Source organism: Phoxinus phoxinus (assembly GCF_949152265.1).
Source record: "Phoxinus phoxinus genome assembly, chromosome: 7".
Classification (NCBI taxonomy): domain Eukaryota; kingdom Metazoa; phylum Chordata; class Actinopteri; order Cypriniformes; family Leuciscidae; genus Phoxinus; species Phoxinus phoxinus.
Genome location: NC_136882.1, coordinates 1742911 through 1761423, shown reverse-complemented (window position 1 = coordinate 1761423; position 18513 = coordinate 1742911). Strand labels below are relative to the sequence as shown.

At 42.3% G+C, this 18513-nt stretch overlaps 1 protein-coding gene across 2 annotated transcripts in view; it reads right to left on the bottom strand.

Annotated features, from left to right (window-relative positions):
• Window positions 1–1442: 1442 nt before the first annotated feature.
• The window catches only part of map3k12 (mitogen-activated protein kinase kinase kinase 12), a 33407-nt gene continuing 16336 nt past the window's right edge, over window positions 1443–18513 (bottom strand). For both annotated transcript variants that reach the window (XM_079619435.1, XM_079619436.1), the window contains 9 exons: window positions 18064–18222; window positions 12339–12447; window positions 12049–12158; window positions 11058–11174; window positions 10479–10598; window positions 8512–9169; window positions 8198–8265; window positions 4609–4894; window positions 1443–3346 (listed from right to left, as the gene is read on the bottom strand). In XM_079619435.1, the coding sequence (XP_079475561.1) occupies window positions 3230–3346; window positions 4609–4894; window positions 8198–8265; window positions 8512–9169; window positions 10479–10598; window positions 11058–11174; window positions 12049–12158; window positions 12339–12447; window positions 18064–18222 (1744 nt within the window). In that variant the 3' untranslated portion in view covers window positions 1443–3229. The remainder of the gene's footprint in view (window positions 3347–4608; window positions 4895–8197; window positions 8266–8511; window positions 9170–10478; window positions 10599–11057; window positions 11175–12048; window positions 12159–12338; window positions 12448–18063; window positions 18223–18513) is intronic.

Below are 18513 nucleotides of genomic sequence, written 5' to 3'. Positions count from 1 at the left end.
GTGTCAGGAATTTTCTTTGGGGACCAAAAGTGATGCAGCTCACAAAGAGCCTTGCACTGAAAACGTTTGAGCACCACTGACCAAGACTAAACCAACTATCTTCACAAGTTTGGATATGAATCTTCAGTCAGCATTTAAGCCCGGGAAACACCAAGTCGGGCACCGTTTTTGGGACGATTCAGCGTGTAGAATTGGCATTGGGCTTTTTTGCCCCGACGCAGGCGACAGCGCAGTCGGCTTTCATCAGCGCTAGTTCTTTGGCGTTGGTTTGGTGTGGCCCTTACTTGTAGTTCTTTATACTAGGGGCTTCATGTCTGGCATTAGCCACATTTATATGGAAGGCAATAGTCTGGTTCAGTTTCTGTCTCCTCACAAGACAATAATACCGTTGAGCTGTTTTGATTCAGATTCTTGTTTCTAGAGCCTGGTTACTGACCGAAGTTTGCACAATAGTGGAAAACAGTAGCCTGGGTGCCAGCCCGAAGTTCGGTCTGGACTCGATCCGTTGAGGAGTAATTATGCTCGGCTCCCAGAAGGCAGAGCCAATCAAATTGCCAGGGCGGGCTTTAATCGATGATGGACAGATGATCTGCGGTTACATAATCACCACATCATCAAAGAGCGGTTGGGTTGAATTGGTTTTCAACAAAGATGGCTGCAGCTGGAGGACTGAGATGTTTAGATTCCGCTATCGCGTCTGTTATAGAAGAAATCGACAGCGCTTTCATTTAAAAAGACGAACAGAGAACCGCAATCAAGGCATTTGTCGATCGGAAAGATGTGTTTGCCGTCCTTCCTACGGGATTCAGCAAAAGTTTAATTTATCAGCCGGCTCCGATGGTCGCTAAGAAGATGGGACACAATGGAAACCAGTGGAAGGGATGCGCTCACGATCTCTTTTCTCTCCAGCCTCAGATGAACACGCTTCTTCAGCCGGGTCTCTTTCAGCGTCTTTACTTAAATCAGTCGAGTCGCGTTGCAACCGTGTTATAAAGTTGAGACAGGGCCAACAAATGCGAGAAGATTTATTTGCTTTATTGTCGAGATCTATCCTAAACGGAGAACTTGTTCGTATATACATACACCTTTTTTATTTCTCTCAAAAATGCTATTCGTGCTTGTAAGTACTCCGCCAATTCTTAAATTCGCAAAGATCGTTTACACTCATTAATTTACTACTACTTCCAGCGTGCGTGCAGTTGAGCTCTGTTGTTGACAACTATGCGTCGCTCAACATATGTCACTTGTGCACACATAAGTGCTCTGATTGGTTGTAGGTCTATCCAATTGAGTGCAGAGTTGTTGTTCGGTTAAGACACGACTCATAATCAAAGCCCTATGGAGCAGTATCAGACTCACACTCTGCCTAGAATATGAGTATGAATATGAGCACTGTCCTGCTATGAGTCAGGCTAGGAAAACAGTATATCTGAGGCTATTTTGTAGCTTAGCAGTTATTTAATAATTATATATTTTTATTTTTACAAGTTCACAAACATAAAATGTGTCATCAGATGGTTTGCTGTAGGATGATGGATTGAGGTGTTTACATGACTTCAGTAATCTCAGTTCATTCATGCTTTTAGTAGATATGCCAGAAAAATGCATTTTTTTCTTTACATAGCAATTTCTTAGTCATAGTCAGATTATTGCTGTCTATGTAAATGTAACCAATTCGAGGACTTTTGAGTTTCAGTCAGAATACAGCTGCCAATGTTCAATTGTCCAATTTCCATTCCTCATCAGAAAAAAAAAGAAAAAAGATGTGGTTTGAGGTGTTATCTTCAAAAACCTTTTGAAAGGTTATCTGTACATACATACTCTTGTTTCTGGAGGTTTGCATCTATGGAACCATCATTAAATACATTTTCAGTGCAACATGAGAAAGTGATCATGTACTGTATATAAACATCCTACTGTAAAGTGCCTACAAGCAACACAACATTACACATTCAAGGTAAAAAAGGTGCAAACATTTCTTTAGATGTATAAAAACAATCGATTTAAAAATTAAAATACATAAAAATGTATATCATGCATTTTGTTCTTCAGGACGTTACCCTTCTCAGACCTACATCTGGCAAGCTAAAATTCATATACATTTTTTTTTTAATTGTCATTTATTTGTTTTACTTTATTTTTACAGTGCAGAAAATAAAAGTGCTTTCTTCAGATTAGTTGAAATGTACATATTGCATGTCCCTACGAAAGAAAAAAGTATTGAAAGATAATCCGAGGTCAGAGGAGAGCGGACAGTTGGAACGGATATCTCCGTGTCGTAGATCGTGTACGTTTATATGTGCCGCTCAGTCTGTGTTCATGTATACTTGCATCAAAGGTCCTGCACCTGACTGTATAACTGTACATTTACACAGCGATCTGCTGATCTCCAGACCAGTTTGAGCTGCCGTGGTCGAGTGGCACAAGCACAGGAGAGAAGAGTCCAAACTGGACCGTCTTCTGGTTAAATTACGTTAACAAATAGTTTTCTTTTGTATTCTTAGACTTAGATTACTAAATATATATTTACATAAACTCCGGGCATTATAGTCGTAATAGATCACATTTGTATATGCACCTTGTAAATGCTTTGGAAAGGAAGCATCTGTACATAGTAGTGAAGTCAGTCCCAATCCGAGAGCAACACACTTCATTTACGTCACGTCTGAACGGATTATTGGCGCAACTACTTTATCCAGGCCGAAGGAGGAAGATTCCTGCAATCAGGAGTTTCATTCGGCTCTACACATTCAAAATCGATCTACACTCTTTGACTTCAAATCGTCCTGCTAGCCACAAGCCTTCCACACAGTAACGGACATGATTCTGGCGCTCTCGTGGTAAATACACAATCCTAACGAAAGCATCACTGCTGCTTATGGGAATGCCCTGAAGTGTTTAATTGCATTGATCTTTTCACATAGTTCGTCTCATCTAGTTTGCTGCACTACTTGTCTTCCAATATTTTCCGTGGCTATGTCCTGGACACGAGGCAGTTTGTGATCTATAATTTGTTATGACCAGTGTCAGTGTATTTGTTCTTTGTGTGGCTAGACGTTTTGTGTTTACTGTTGTATCGTTGCCTTTCTTAGATGATGTGTACACACACGTGTTTCACGAAAATCAGTTTTGCTTTGGTGCAACCTAAAGTGAAAGTGTGTGCTGGTGTGATGCCTGTGTGTGCTTGATTGCACGGTTTCACATGTGTGTGTGTGTGTGTGTGTGTGTTTCAGTTTTGTGGCCCCTGGCCCCAGCCTCCTGCACTCGGGGGACGGCTCGGCTCTCCGCTCCCTGATTGGTCAAGCTCAGCGCTGTCACAGTCCGAGTCCTCACATAATGCGCGAGTCTGGGAACAGGATAGAGAGCAGGATTAAAGTCTTGAACACATTATGTGATGCTCGTAAGATTGACCATTCAGCGGTGGACTAAACAAACACAGCCATTGAGAAAGAACTGTAAAAAGAAGGCAGAGTATTCCAAGTCTGGTCCTGGAGGTTCACCGTGCAGGGGTGTGTTTCCCGTACATCGTTGCTTCACTTCTATAGTACGATGCATCGTTGAAGAAACCAACTAGCTAGTCAAGACTGTTTTCTGAAACCATATTGTCGCAAATTGGTGGTTCATCCATGTTGGATAATGATGTCACGCACGTGGTGGAGAATAACTTCTTTTAATGAATCTGTTTGAGATCGAATTAATGCTAGATGTTTAGCTATAAATTACGGACATGGCATCTGAGGACTATCTCCTATTTTTCTCAGTTATTTTGCTTTATTTCCAGATTCAATCATAGGCTCGTTCTTACGCACTAGAGCTTGTTCAGTTTCGGGAAACACCGACTCATTGAAGTATGCTGATAACGACGGAACTTGCAACCATAGTTTTCGGGAAACACCCCTGATCAAACTCTCCTACCTGTAGTTTTCCAGTCATCAGGTGTGTTTAATCAGCTAAACTGCAGGACAATGGATGTCCAGAGCCAGATCTGAAAAACCCTGCAATAAAGCAGCATTTGTTTTTCTCATGGCGATGTTATTAGCTGCGTCCACATGGACCCTAATATTTGCAATTAAACTAGTAGCCCAGTTCGAATAAAAAATCACATGTAACCACGTTAATTGGAATGAATTGGCCCAATCCTTTTCTAACCCATTCGATAGGATATGTAAAGACTTGATCGGGTGGAAAAGTTAAAGTTATAGCATGTGCAATCATGTAGAAATGGCGAAATGACACACGGAACGAGCTGCTGTTGTTGAACATAGTCTGTCGCGGTCAAGCAGTCCTTGCTTTGGATTCTCATCCACAGATGGCTTTATTTAGAGTTGATCTAACCCAAGCCTGGCCCTCAAGTTCCACTGTCCTGCAGAGTTCATCTCCATTCCTGGTCAAACTCACCTTCCTGAAGCTTTCTAGTAATCCTGAAGATCTTGTTTAGCTTGTTCAGTTGTTTAATTAAGGTTAGAGCTAAACTCTACAGGAAAGTGGATCTTAAGGGCAAGAGTTAGCCATGCTACTTTCAGATTCATTAATTTCATTCCAATTGAAGCAAAAGGTATCCATGTAAACGTGGCTAGCATGTTATAAGTTTTTACACAATACTAGTACCTCCTGGATATTTTGTTCTAGGTCAAAATTGGCTCTCTCCTGTTCAAGGGCAGCTGCCTCTCTTTCAGAGAGAGTGGGGTCTATAATATCCACAGGGATCTCAGACCCTTGGGAGATGAGGTCATCGCTGCGGTCGTCCAGACGCTCGTCGGTGTTGGTACTGACAACATCTGGTGTGCCGCTGTGGGAGTGGTCAGTGGTGTGGCCCTCTTCTCCCTCTGAAACCGACAGGTTCTCTGAGCTGAAAGTGGATACTGATTGGCACTTGGTTATACTGGTTGGCCGTCTGTAAATTGGACATTAGAGAACATACAAACAATTAAACGGATGTATTAAAATAACATTTTGTTAGCACTTTATTTTGTGGTCCACTTTAGTCATTCTACTAACTATAAGTCGGCCCTATAGGTCATATCTGAATTAGCCCCAATATGGGCCCTAAATTGGTTTGTCACGTGGAATCGATGTTGATGGCGTTGAAATTCTGCAGCAGAGCGATGACATCTCAGATCATTATCTAGTCTGTATATACAAATATGGTAGACCTATCACATCTACCACTAAAGATGGCTATAGAAATAGTGTTCATGATCAGTTTCAAGTCCTCAGCATAGCAGAAGAATGTTCTGCTTCCATGTTCCGATGTTGCAACAGAAAACATTAGTTTGTAGCATTAAATGAAGAGATGTCTTATCGATCACAAGTTCAGTATGGCGTACCACAAGGCTCAGTACTAGGACCGTTGCTGTTCACTCTGTACATGCTACCATTAGGAGATAACATTAGGAAGCATGGCATTAGTTTTCACTGTTATGCTGATGATAGTCAGCTCTATATTTCTTCACGCCCTGATGAAACTTACTATTTCACAAAATTAACAGAATGCATAGCTGATATAAAAAACTGGATGACTAATAATTTCCTACTACTTAATTCTGAAAAATCAGAGATTCTAATTATTACACATAATAACCTAGAATACTGTCTAACACTTGATGGCTGCTCTGTCAAGTCCTCTTCGTCGGTTAAGAACCTGAATGTGCTCTTTGATGCCAATCTTTCATTTGAAAGCCATTGTGGCGAGGGGGGCGTGGTTCCACGAGGTCTGTAACGGGAGAGAGAGAAAGGAGACGAGCGGTGCATAAGTAGGTCAAGTGCAAATGACGAACACCTGTGTCTTGTTGCAGTAATTGGCGTGGAGAGACCGAATATAAGCCGCTGTGGAGGAAGGGACGAGAGAGAGAGAAGGACTGAGGACTTGCACGTCATGGTCTATGCAGTGGAAAGAGAATAAGCGGAAAGAGTGACCTTAAGTTGTGATAGCGGAAAGAGTATTTGAGTGTTGAATTGTTTTATGCTGTTCATGGCGTGGCTTCCAAGAAAGACCAAGGTCCAGTGCCACCGCCCGACGTCGTTGTGATAACGGAAAGAGTATTTGAGTGTTGAATTGTTTTATGCTGTTCATGGCGTGGCTTCCAAGGAAGACCAAGGTCCAAGGTCCAGTGCCACCGCCCGACGTCGCTGAACCAAGCCATCCAACTGGCGGAGGACCAGATGGTGGCGTGCCCCCTACCAGCAGGGGGTCTCTCTCCCCCTCTTCTCCTGTGTTTTCCCCCACTTCTTCCCCCTCTAAACCTGTCCCACTCCCTAGGTCACGAGGGGGTTTCACACCCCGACCAGCACCCCGATGGAGGAGTGGGCCAGTGGCAGAGCGGACAGCCGGTTCCAGAGCACCGCCCAGGGGGGGCTGTTACCCTCGCCACAGCCACGTTTCTAGCATCTGTAAAACTGCATTCTTCCATCATAATATATCTAAATTACGATATATGCTCTCAATGACAAATGCGGACCAATTAGTTCATGCGTTCATGACCTCGAGGCTAGATTATTGTAATGCTCTACTGGGTGGTTGCCCTGCACGCTTAACAAACAAACTACAGCTGGTCCAAAACGCAGCAGCTCGAGTTCTTTGCAGAACCAGGAAGTATGACCATATTATCCTGGTTCTGTCAACACTCCATTAGCTCCCCATTAAACATATACATTTCAAAATCTTGCTAATTACTTACAAAGCACTAAATGGTTTAGCTCCTCAGTACTTTAGCGAGCTCTAAACGCATTACATTCCTTAACGTCTATTGCGATCTCAAAATTCTGGCCAGTTAACAATACCTAGAATAATAAAAATCGTCTGCTGGCGGTAGATCCTTTTCCTATTTAGCACCAAAACTCTGGAATAGTCTTCCTAGCGTTGTTCGGTAAGCACTCTCTCTGAAACACTCAGTTTACATCTAGATTAAAAACACATCTCTTTAACCTAGCATACACATAACACATTATCTCATTTCTGTTTCATTATCACATTTCTGATTGTAAGGCTGCTTGACTTAGGTTAACCGGAAACCGGGAACACTTCCCATAACACTAGATGTACTTGTTACATCTTAAGAGGAATGGCATCTATGCTAATATTAGTCTGTCTGTCTCATTCTTGACCTGAGGTTACCGTAGTCAGCCGTATCCGGGCCGTATCCAGATCAGAAGGTGGACCTGCACCTAGACACGACCTCTTTGCAGCCCTGAATGTCAGCAGAGACTGTGTCTACTAGACAATCTCCTGTGAAGACCTCGTCGACACGGCACAGATCCTCAGCAAAGACCACAAGAACCAGACAAGTCTTCTGCACAGACCTATGGTCAGCTTCATCTCCATACCAGCGTGATGAATCTGATCTTCAAGCAGAAGGAACTGGATCAAATATTTTGAATGCTATGATCCACAATCTGACTTCTGACTTGTGATGCAGCTTGAATCATAATCACACCGTGTTCGTTTGTTGGCCAGAGGAGAACTGAGCCTGGATTCTCCCAAGGTTTTTTTCTCCATTTCTGTCTAATGGAGTTTGGGTTCCTTGCCACTGTCCCCTGTGGCTTGCTTAGTTGGGGACACTTAATATTCAGCAATATTACTGATTTGACTACACTGACACTAGTGGATTAGAAAGCAACTGAGCTGGATGATGAAATCACTGTTTTCTGCAGAGCTGCTTTATAGCTGAATTTAAGTCATTTAATCATTTATGTACTTTACACAGTTATCGAACCTGGTCACCTGGTCATGTCGGCCCTGTCTGAATTGGCCCCATTATGGGCCCTAAATGGGTTTCTGTGTGGGCTCCATGTTGGCCCTATCTGAATCCTCCAGCCCATATCGTGCCTACACTGGCCCCACCATCATTTCTCACGATCAGAATATCTCCTTTGAGTCAGGCTAGCAAGCAGCCTTTAAATATCATCAGCTAGTAACAAAACTAGTGATCAATACCAGTTATATTCCATCAGAGTTTCCCACTGTAGTGCCATTGCTATATTGCACAGTAGTGTCTGTACTCATATTATAAATACAACCATTTTGACATAACTCAAAATACATCACACTCAATCAGCCTATTTGCATGTGCATTTGCCAAAGCAAGAAGACATTATTTAATTATGGATTTGGGAAAGGCAGCTTTACAAATAAAGCAACTTCCAACTATCATAATTCACAAGAACATATTCCAGAAAGAATAAATAATGATGTTCTTACCGTCTTCTTGGTAACTCCACCTCACTGTCCACTTCACCCTCTTCTTCTTCAGAGGAAACACCACGTCGCTGGTGGAATTCAACACACTTTGTTCAAAACATTTTCACATGATTGAATAAATATCCATTACATGTGTTTATAGGAAAATGGGCAAATCCTGCCGTTTTTTCTGCACAAGAGGAAATATAAAAGGATTCGAAAAATGGTGACCCATCATGGGACCAAATATATGTACCTTTCCTTTAGATCTATTGAAATCTGAACTGGAAGTATGAATATGAAATCTTTTGTGGAAGGAATAGAGAGATGCGTACCTGTTTGCGTGTGATCGCAGCTCGATACAGTATGGCTGATGGAGTCAGATGACTTCCGCTGGATCCTCTGGGCAATCGCACGGCGCTGGTGCCCTCCTCTCTCTCCTCGGCATGGGTTCTGCCCACCGCTCCACTTCTGCCACAGCAGGGGGAATCAGGGCTGCTGGAGAACGGCAGGGAAGCGGCGTCCTCACTGGCCGTGTCACTTCTGGGCGGAGTCTCGTCCAGACCGGCGCCCGCTTCAGCCCCGCCGCTGGTCTCTCTGACCAGGGCTTCAGTGGTGGCGGCACCACTGACTCCATCTTCAGCGTGGCGGGTGGAGCACAGCAGATCCGGGCTGGACGAGGACAGCTTCAGCGGGGGTGGCTCCAGCTGGCCCTCCCTCATGGCGCCCACTGAAGCCGTTTCAGCGAGGGGCGCGGCGGGCGCCGTCGTGTTGGACAGCGGGGGCTTTCTTTCTTGGCTAGCAGGGGCAGAAGGGTGCTTAGGCCCTGACAGATCCCCACTGCTTCCTCTGCCACCCCTCCGATGACGTGTTTTCACCCTGCGGTTCCGACTAGGTGAGGTAGGTCCTCGGTTTGCACACGGCGGGACGGTCACCTGCATCACACCGGCGTCCATCTTGGGCAGAATGATCTCTGACCTCAGGAGGTCAGGTCTGGATATGGCAGTTAAAGAGGAAGTCATTAGTTACTCAACATTCTTTTTGGTGGCACTTTACATATTGCAGTTAGCCTGGGAGAACCCAGACCACTCTCAGTTGTAACTGAGTAAGGGTCTGGCAAAGCTCCATAAACAATTAATTTCCACAGGGGCGTCACCAACGGACGTCACATAGATCTAAAACCAATCAGAGCGATGAATGACATGACGTATGCAGAGCGACGGAGAAACATCTGAGACTCTCAGCAATTCTCTGTTTGTGTAAACGAAAATGACAATTTTAAATCGTTGAAACAGACGCGATAACTGGTTCGAACGAGTGATGTTGTGATGTTCCACGGCGGCATCCATCTTTGTAATGTACAAAATCTGCGTCACCGTCTCTGCTCTGTCGTCATCGTGTAAAGCCCGCCCCAACGTTTCTGATTGGTGCCGCGATTTCGACGGATTGGAAATGGGTTTCAATGGGCTCTTTTCCAGACCCACTTGCAGAGCAAATCTAAATTTGCCGGAAGTGGTCTGGGTTTTCCCTGGCTATATTGCAGTGTCCATGTTAAGGCAAATTCACATTGCACAGACAGACGCCGACAGTCAACAAATTACAATATGTCACTTCTCAGATTCCAAGACCCGACGAATGCAGACGAATGTTCGATTGGCGAAAACGAGAGCTGACCAACGCCCGTAGTCTGTTGAGTGTCAATTGGCTTTTACAGTGTAATTGCATGATTGTATTCAGTAGTACTAGTGATAATTATTATAGTGTTTAATATAAAATATATATCTAAAACTAAAATATCATTGTTCATGGAAACACATTTAGCGAATAAATCCCTCGATGTGCAACAAAAAAAAAAAAAAAAAAAACCTCATGTGGTTTTGCTTCAATAGAGGATGTGATTGGATAACTGGACTAACCAGCAGACCAATCGCTCCACAGTATCTCAAATGTTGGTTTGGTGGTTCTGAAATGCCATTATTCAAATTCGATTACAACTTTATGTGCAAAATGTATCAGTAATGTCCTTTTTTTAGAAAAGTGTCTTTCATAATTCTGCGTGTCCGTGTTTGTAGAAAATGTTGAATATTATTTTCTAAACATTTATTATGTACATATTCTTTGTATCTTGGAATTTCTTGACAACTTACAGTGCTGTTTGTTTTACACACACACGTTCATACAGTCACATAGAAGACAAAGCCTTTCTACCCCACATAACATTGTGTGTTAGACAGACTGACCCTGACCTTGACATACGTCCATGTTATGTGTTGTACATATGACCGAATGTGACTCCTCTCACCTCTTGCCGTGAGACGGCAGTTTCTGAGGGACGCTTCTCTTCTTGATGAGTTTGTCCACTGTGGTCGAGGGGTGATGTTTGAACAGACTGGGATATTTCTTATCCAGACACTGTTCCCTCCTTAATAAACATAAATATAAATGTATCTAATTTGGATGCATTTCAGTTATCTGAAAGTAACATGACATGGTATGATGCGAGTCCTTTCAGACCGGTCAAGAACACCGGAAAAGAACAAGCATCCTACATAGCTACACACTGTCCATTGCTACAGTAAATACAGTATCTTTGTTCAGTGGTTTATAGTTTATAGATAAGTCAATCTCTTTTCACTATCATGTCACAGGATATGAGGTGTAATTAAATGATTATGGTATAGTATTATTGAAAGGGTGATAAACAGAGGGAATGTCGCCTTTGATAAGTTGGCAATTTTCAGCTCTTTTATTATTTTTATTTGCTCTGCATCTAGAGCTGTTCAGGATGTCTGGTGAGAGCTCTGGTGTTGTAAAGAGATGTTGATGATCTCCTACTGCTGTACAGATGATGGCCGGGCACCAGAACATGTCAGTGAATCACCTGAGCAGCTCTTTCTCTTTGAGCTCCAGCTGCAGCATGACGGCGTTGAGCTCCATGTAGAGGTTATTGGCTCTCTCCAGCTTCCTCTCGTAGTGTTCCCTGATGTCCAGCGCGTGCCTGTGAACATGAGGCGTGCTCAGCAACATGTGCACGCTCTTTTCCTCTCGCTCTTATGACACAGTTCAGGTTCAGCCCTCGAAACCTGCGCTAGCTCTAAACATGGCGTACTGCGTAACCTCACTCTACAGAGACGCTTCACGTATAGAACCTTTCCATCATGGGATTATTTTATGCATTTAGGTTTAAATCATTCATTTTGTTTTGATTAATTTTTTCATTACCGATAAATTATATTAATTAAACAGCTTGTAAACATACCTTAGCACTAGAAAATTTAAAAACCTGTAAAATATTAGAGTATTATGCAATCATTGAAGATGTTTCTTCTCATATAGAACCTTTTTGATTAGGGATGCACCGATATTAACATTTTGGCCGATACCGATAATTATTTATATTTGAAAGCTGATAACTGATATATATATATTGGCTGATAAAGCTTATTCCTAATTTTTGAGAGCCTGATTACAAAAACAAAAATCTCACCATTACAAGCCATGTCCCAAACACACAATTATAATGTTCTCATTATAATTTTATGTAGCCGATATGACAGACTTGCTGTGCACTTTACTTATGTATTTTCCTTTTTTGAAGTGGTTTAAAGCAATTATTTATAAGTCATATTTCAAGCAATTCAGAACCATCATGTTGAACATCTGAAGGAAATAACACATTATTTATCGACTTTAATATATCGGTCCAATTTTCTTATCAGGTCGATAATGATACTTATCGTTATCAATTATTATTTTAATTAACCCAATTATTTTAGAATAAAAAAAATGAAAGTAGTCATCTACTCTCCTCTGTTCATTCCCTCCAGTTCGTCTCTGTCAAGCATGTTTTGGGTCATGTGACCGTTGCTGACCTGAGTTCCTCCCGTCGCCGGTTAATCAGCTCTTCATCCAGACGGTGCAGACACGTGCCCTCCGACTTAATCTTCTCAAAGTGCTGCTTCACCTCCTCACGCCACTCCGCCTACACACACACACACACACACACACACACACACACGCATGCACGCACACGCACGCACACACATACACACACACACGGAGGATCTCAAATCATCGTCATCAAATCAATGATCATCTCTTGCTTTAGCTATAATTGTAATATTTGGGGCGGTAGTGCTGTAGTGTGTGCCGCGCGTCTCACCTGTGATTTGAAGTACGTCTCCTGTGGCGTGGACAGCACGTCTGCTGAGGCGATGTCCAGATGCAGCAGAATCTGCCTGAACGACGGCCGGTTCCTGGGTTTGCAGTTCCTACACACACACACACATGCCTTAGTTCTGGGTTTGCAGTTCCTACACACACTCATGCATTAGTTCTGGGTTTGCAGTTCCTACACACACTCATGCATTAGTTCTGGGTTTGCAGTTCCTACACACACACACTCATGCATTAGTTTATCATGTGAGTCCGTTAATCACATTATGCTCGTCGCCATCTATTTCCACATTATTCTCTTCTGTCTTCTTTCTTTCTTTACTTGTGACAAAAAGTACACTTTAGCAAACTTAAAGGTGCAGTGTGTAAGTTTAGCAGCATCTAGTGGTGAGGTGGTGAACTGCACACAACAGAAGTTACGGTGGCCGACAGGAAGTGATGTCATCTGAGACAGCAGAGAGTAGCCAGTTATGAGGTTTCTTTACAAAGATAAATTAAAAAATTAGATTTACTTTATTATTCAGTAAAACGAGTATTATTGCGAGTATTATTATTACTTGTTCATCATTGTGTCAGTGTTTTATTCGCTGACTTTAGCGAGTTTCTCATCATGAAGAACAACATAGTGACGAAGCGCGTTTGTCCGTTCAGGGCCACCGTAGAAACATGTGGATGTAAGGGGACCCGTGGTGTGTGTAGAGAAGACGGTTCATTATGTAAGGCCTTTATACACCACTGAAAACATAGTTATGTTTATGATCTCTCTCTCCCCCCCCTCCTCTCTCTCTCTCTCTCTCTCTCTCTCTCTCTCTCTCTCTCTCTCTCTCTCTGAGCGGATGCTGTGAGTGAGTGGGCGGAGTCGGCGTGTGTGCGTGAGAGTGCTGCGGTGTGAGTGAGTCTCTTCTTTCTTTCTACACTGTCCCTGTTTTGGGGTTCTTGGTTTCAAAATTGTTTGAAAAGAATACAAAGGAAAGTTTAAGGAGTGGGGGGTTTGAGGAACGCTGTTAACCAGCACTTTGGTAACAGTAGCGCGATGGTGACGGAGGATTCTGTCAGTGAAGATGATGGCAGTAATGCCGCGGGGCGGAGTACAGAAAGTGGGGAGAAAGAAACTGATACAGTGTCTATTGTTGCGAGGGGGAATGCAGAAAACGCTGAGAAAAAACTGGTTACAGTGTCCACTGATGTTGTTAATGTGGCCGAGTGTATTGTAGAGGAGGAAGAGATGGTGACAGACATTGCTAGTGAAGAAACTCTTTTTAAAGTACCCAATACTAAGAGAAAGAGAAATAGGAAGAGTACAGAAACGAGTAAAATGAGCAGACAAACAAAAACAGAATCTGAAAAACTTGATACTGAAGGCAGGATGGTTGATGATTCTGATGGTGAAGTAGTTGACAGTAAGTCAGGACGAAGTCGCCGCAGTGACTACAACTTTGACAAAATAAAGTCATTCCTGCAAAGAACGAAAAATGAGAAAAATGTCCAGTTTGAGGATTTTTTTGCTGACCGCAGAATGTTTATTAACTCCGCGACAATGCTAATGAGAGGTGAAGGAGGGGAACAATTTTTAGTTCAAGAAATATACAGATTAAAGAAACTTGTTTCCAAACTGAAATTAGAAGTACAAACTGAAGATGGCTTCGAAACCACATAATCGCTGTTTTCTCATGTTTTTGTTTGGTTTATGTTCCCTCATATTATTTATTTTAATGAGTGTGATGAGGGTGAGCTCTCTTAACTTGAACGGAGCCCGAGATATACATAAAAGAGCAATGCTGTTTGAGCTTATAAAGCAAAAGAATATTGATGTAACGTTTGTCCAAGAAACACACAGTGACTGTATTAATGAAATTGAATGGAAAAAAGAGTGGGAGGGTGAAGTGTTTCTTACACACATGAGCTCTTCTAGAGGAGGGGTGGCTGTCCTTTTTGCTAAGAATCTCTCACCTGTCTCATGTGAGGTTAAACATGTGATACCTGGCAGACTAATATTTGTAAGGGCTCAGTTTGAAAAATTCAAGGCTGTTTTTATTAATGTTTATGCACCAACAAATGGTAACGAAAGAGTACTCTTTCTCAAAAATGTAAGTACAATTCCACAGAATTGTAGTTCTGATGATTTTCTGTTTTTGGGTGGAGACTTTAATTGTACAGGAAACTATAGACTAGATCGGAATCATATGGAACCTCATGTTGCTTCAAGTCGTGCTTTAAATGAACTGATTGAGACCCATAGTTTATGTGATCTATGGAGGGATCTAAATAATGATGTAAGACAATACATGTGGTTGCATAATAGAGAGAATTTCATGTCTTTAGCCAGACTGGATAGGTTTTATTGTTTTAAGCATCAATTTAATGTTGTGAAAAGTTGTTTTATTACACCAACTGGTTTTTCTGATCATTGTCTAGTCACATGTAATGTGTTTATAACGAATGTGAAGCCAAAGAGTGCATATTGGCATTTTAACACTTCCCTGTTAAGTGATGTGAATTTTAGAGGTGTTTTTGTTTCTTTTTGGAATGATTTTAAATTAAGAAAACCATGTTTTGAGAATTTACGTCAGTGGTGGGACTATGGAAAGGTTGAAGTGAAAGTACTTTGTCAACAGTATACTTTCAGTGTCTCTCGGGACATCACTAGATCAATGAAAAAACTTGAATCTGAAATAACGGAGGCACAAGGGTTAGCAGAGATTACTGACATATCGAGACACTTAAAACTAAGACATCTCTTCTTTCAGATTTGCTCGGCATTAAAGCAAAGGGGGCTTTGGTCCGATCTCGCTTTCAAAACTTAACGCAAATGGATGCCCCATCTAAGTTTTTCTTTAGTCTCGAAAAAAAGAATGGCCAGAGTCGCTATATTCACTCTTTACGCTCTGAAAACGGGCAGGAATTGACAAAGACACCTGAAATTCGAAAACGAGCTGTACAGTTCTATGAAAAATTGTATAGTAGTGAATATAGAAAGGACGAGGAGTTGTCTGCTTGCTTCTATGAAGGTCTGCCAATTGTCCTGGAGGACTCAAAGGCAGAGCTGGAGAGGCCCCTTTCGGAAGAGGAGCTTCTGAACGCTCTCAAGGGCATGGAGAGTGGGAAAGCTCCTGGGATGGATGGACTCCCAGCTGAGTTTTATAAAGAGTTTTGGGCTGTGCTGGGCGAGGACCTGCTGGCGGTCCTAAATGAAAGTTTGGCTGATGGCTCTTTGCCCTTGAGCTGTAGGAGAGCAGTGATCACACTGCTACCTAAAAAAGGTGATTTGCAGGAGATCAAGAACTGGAGACCTGTGAGTTTGCTTTGTTCTGATCTTAAAGTCCTTTCTAAGACTCTGGCTAACAGACTGAGAAAAGTGATGGGGCAGGTCATTCATTTTGATCAGACATACTGTGTGCCGGGTAGGTCAATCACTGATAATGTCTGTCTCATACGAGATATTTTAAGTGTTTCGAGTCTTTTAGGGGTAGATTTGGGGTTTATCTCTATTGACCAAGAGAAGGCTTTCGATAGAGTCGAGCATCAGTATTTATGGGACACCCTGGAAGCTTTTGGGTTTAGTTCTGGCTTTGTTGACATGATAAGAGTGTTGTACCAGGACACTGAGAGTTTACTGAAGGTCAATGGTGGTTTGAGCGCCCCTTTTAAAGCTAGTAGAGGGATCAGACAAGGTTGTGCACTGTCTGGTATGCTTTACTCCTTAGCTATTGAACCAATGCTGAATAAATTAAGAAATAGGATTAAAGGCTTAACATTGTCTCATGATATAAAACATCAAATTTCAGCTTATGCCGATGATGTTATGGTTTTGATAAATGGGCAACAAGATATTAATCAGCTGGTTTCTGTTGTTAATGATTTTGGAATAATTTCAGCTGCAAAAATTAATTGGGAGAAGAGCGAAGCATTGGCTGTTGGGAAATGGGAGGAAGGGATGCCAAAACTACCTGGTGGGATGAGTTGGAAGAAAGAAGGTTTAAAATATCTAGGAGTACATCTTGGGGATTTAAACACCCAACAAAAGAACTGGGAAGGGGTGATTGAAAAAATAGATGGAAAATTGAAAAAATGGAAATGGATTCACTCACAATTGTCATTTAGAGGGAGAGTTTTAATAATCAACAACTTGGTTGCCTCTACATTGTGGCATAGGTTATCCTGTGTGGAACCACCTGTTGGACTACTGTCCCGATTACAGGTAATCCTAGTGAATTTTTTGGGGACTGTTTACACTGGGTTCCCCAAAGTGTGCTCTTCCTTCCGAAAGAAGAGGGAGGACAAGGCTTGGTGCACTTACCAAGCAGACATGCTACCTTTCGTCTGCAGTTTATTCAGAAATTTCTGACTGGCCCTGTTGAGCTCGTGTGGAGGAAGATGGCAAAAACGATTTTACACACAGTAGATGGGCTTGGACTGGATGCTGCGCTGTTTCTAATGGATGCTAAACAACTACGTATGGCTGGAGTGCCTCGATTTTATTGTGAACTTTTCAAAGTGTGGGGACTTTTAAATGTTTGCAGACTGGAGGAGACCAATTCTTTGTACTGGCTACTCGAAGAACCCCTAATCAGAGGAGCTCGCATGGATATTGCGGGTGAGAATGTTCTGGGACTTACGCAGATACTGTGTGCTTCTAAAACTGTGGCATTGAGGCACATAGTTCATGTGGCTGGACCTGAGATGAGCGATATAAATGCAGTAGCTACTTTGTTGGGTCAGAGGTCAATGCGCCACACACTAACTATAGTGGATATGTGGAAAACAAGACTGACAAAGGAGGAATTGACTTTAATAAGGGATTTTAAGAATGGAAGAGTGACTCTGGACATAAGAGACCCGTTTCCAAAACTTGGGATTACACCAGACTTAAAAGAAATGTCAGGTCCTTTGTTGGATCTCAACGGACTGCAAGATTTGGATCTGAATGTAGTCGAAGGGAAAGTGATGTATAAATGCTTTGTAAAAGTTTTTAATAAAGGAACACTGAATGGTAGGGTTGATACAGTGTGGAGGGATAAGCTTGGGTTGAAAGATGATGTGAAACCTGTGTGGAGAGTGCTGTACAAACCACCATTGACCAAACAAACGGGTGACTTACAATGGCGAATATTACATGGGGCTGTGGCTGTCAACGCTTGTGTTTCAGTCATTAATCCAGATACTGATGATAAATGTGTGTTTTGTGAATCTAGAGAAACCTTTTTTCACTGTTATTTGGAGTGTGAAAGACTTAAACCGCTTTTTAATTTGTTGGATTTGTTGTGTGATAAATGTGGGGAAAAGTTTACACCAGATGAGTTTATTGTAGGGGCAGGTTAAAATCAAAAGCAAAAGATTAAATGGCAGCTGCTTAATTTTCTGTTTGGACAGGCAAAGCTCGCAATTTATAAATCAAGGAAAAACAGAATAGAAAATAGTGGTGGTCAGGAGATTACAGTCTTATTTAAAGCTTTTATCGAGTCAAGAATTGTTGTGGAGTTTAAGTATTACAATGCAATGAATGATATAGAAACTTTTAAATTACAGTGGTGTTACAATCCTGTTTTCAGTACGGTTGTGGAGGAGGAGTTAGTTTTTGAACTTGTGTGGATTTGAAATTGTTGTAATATGTATTCCTTTATATCATGATTGAATAAAGTTTGTTATTAAAAATCAAATCTCTCTCTCTCTCTCTCTCTCTCTCTCTTTCTCCCCTCTCCCCCCTCTCTCACCAGCACTGCCGGAGCAGGATCTTGAAGCCGTCCGGGCAGCTGTCAGGAAGAGGGAGCTGAAGACTGTTGTTTCCCACGCCCCAGATGATGGCGGAGGAGTCCACGTCTTTATACGGGATCTCGCCGGTCAGCATCTCCCACAGGACCACACCGAACGACCTGCCGACACCAGATATGATGGATTCAACACCTCATTCTCTGCTGGATTCAACACTTTTATGCGTGACATAAAACATTTTTCTATGCAAGCACGCCTATTTTCTTTGTAAATTAGGCTCATTATAAGGGGCTTTGGCACCGGGTAGTTCTAGGAACTCCGTTATAGGAACTATCCACCAGGCGGGTGTTTCCCAGAGAACTACTGGTTCCCGTAGGAACATTTTCCTGGTTGCGTTCGCACCGCCAGCAGGAACTCTGAGTGACGTAAGCCGCTCTTGTTGTTGGGACTTT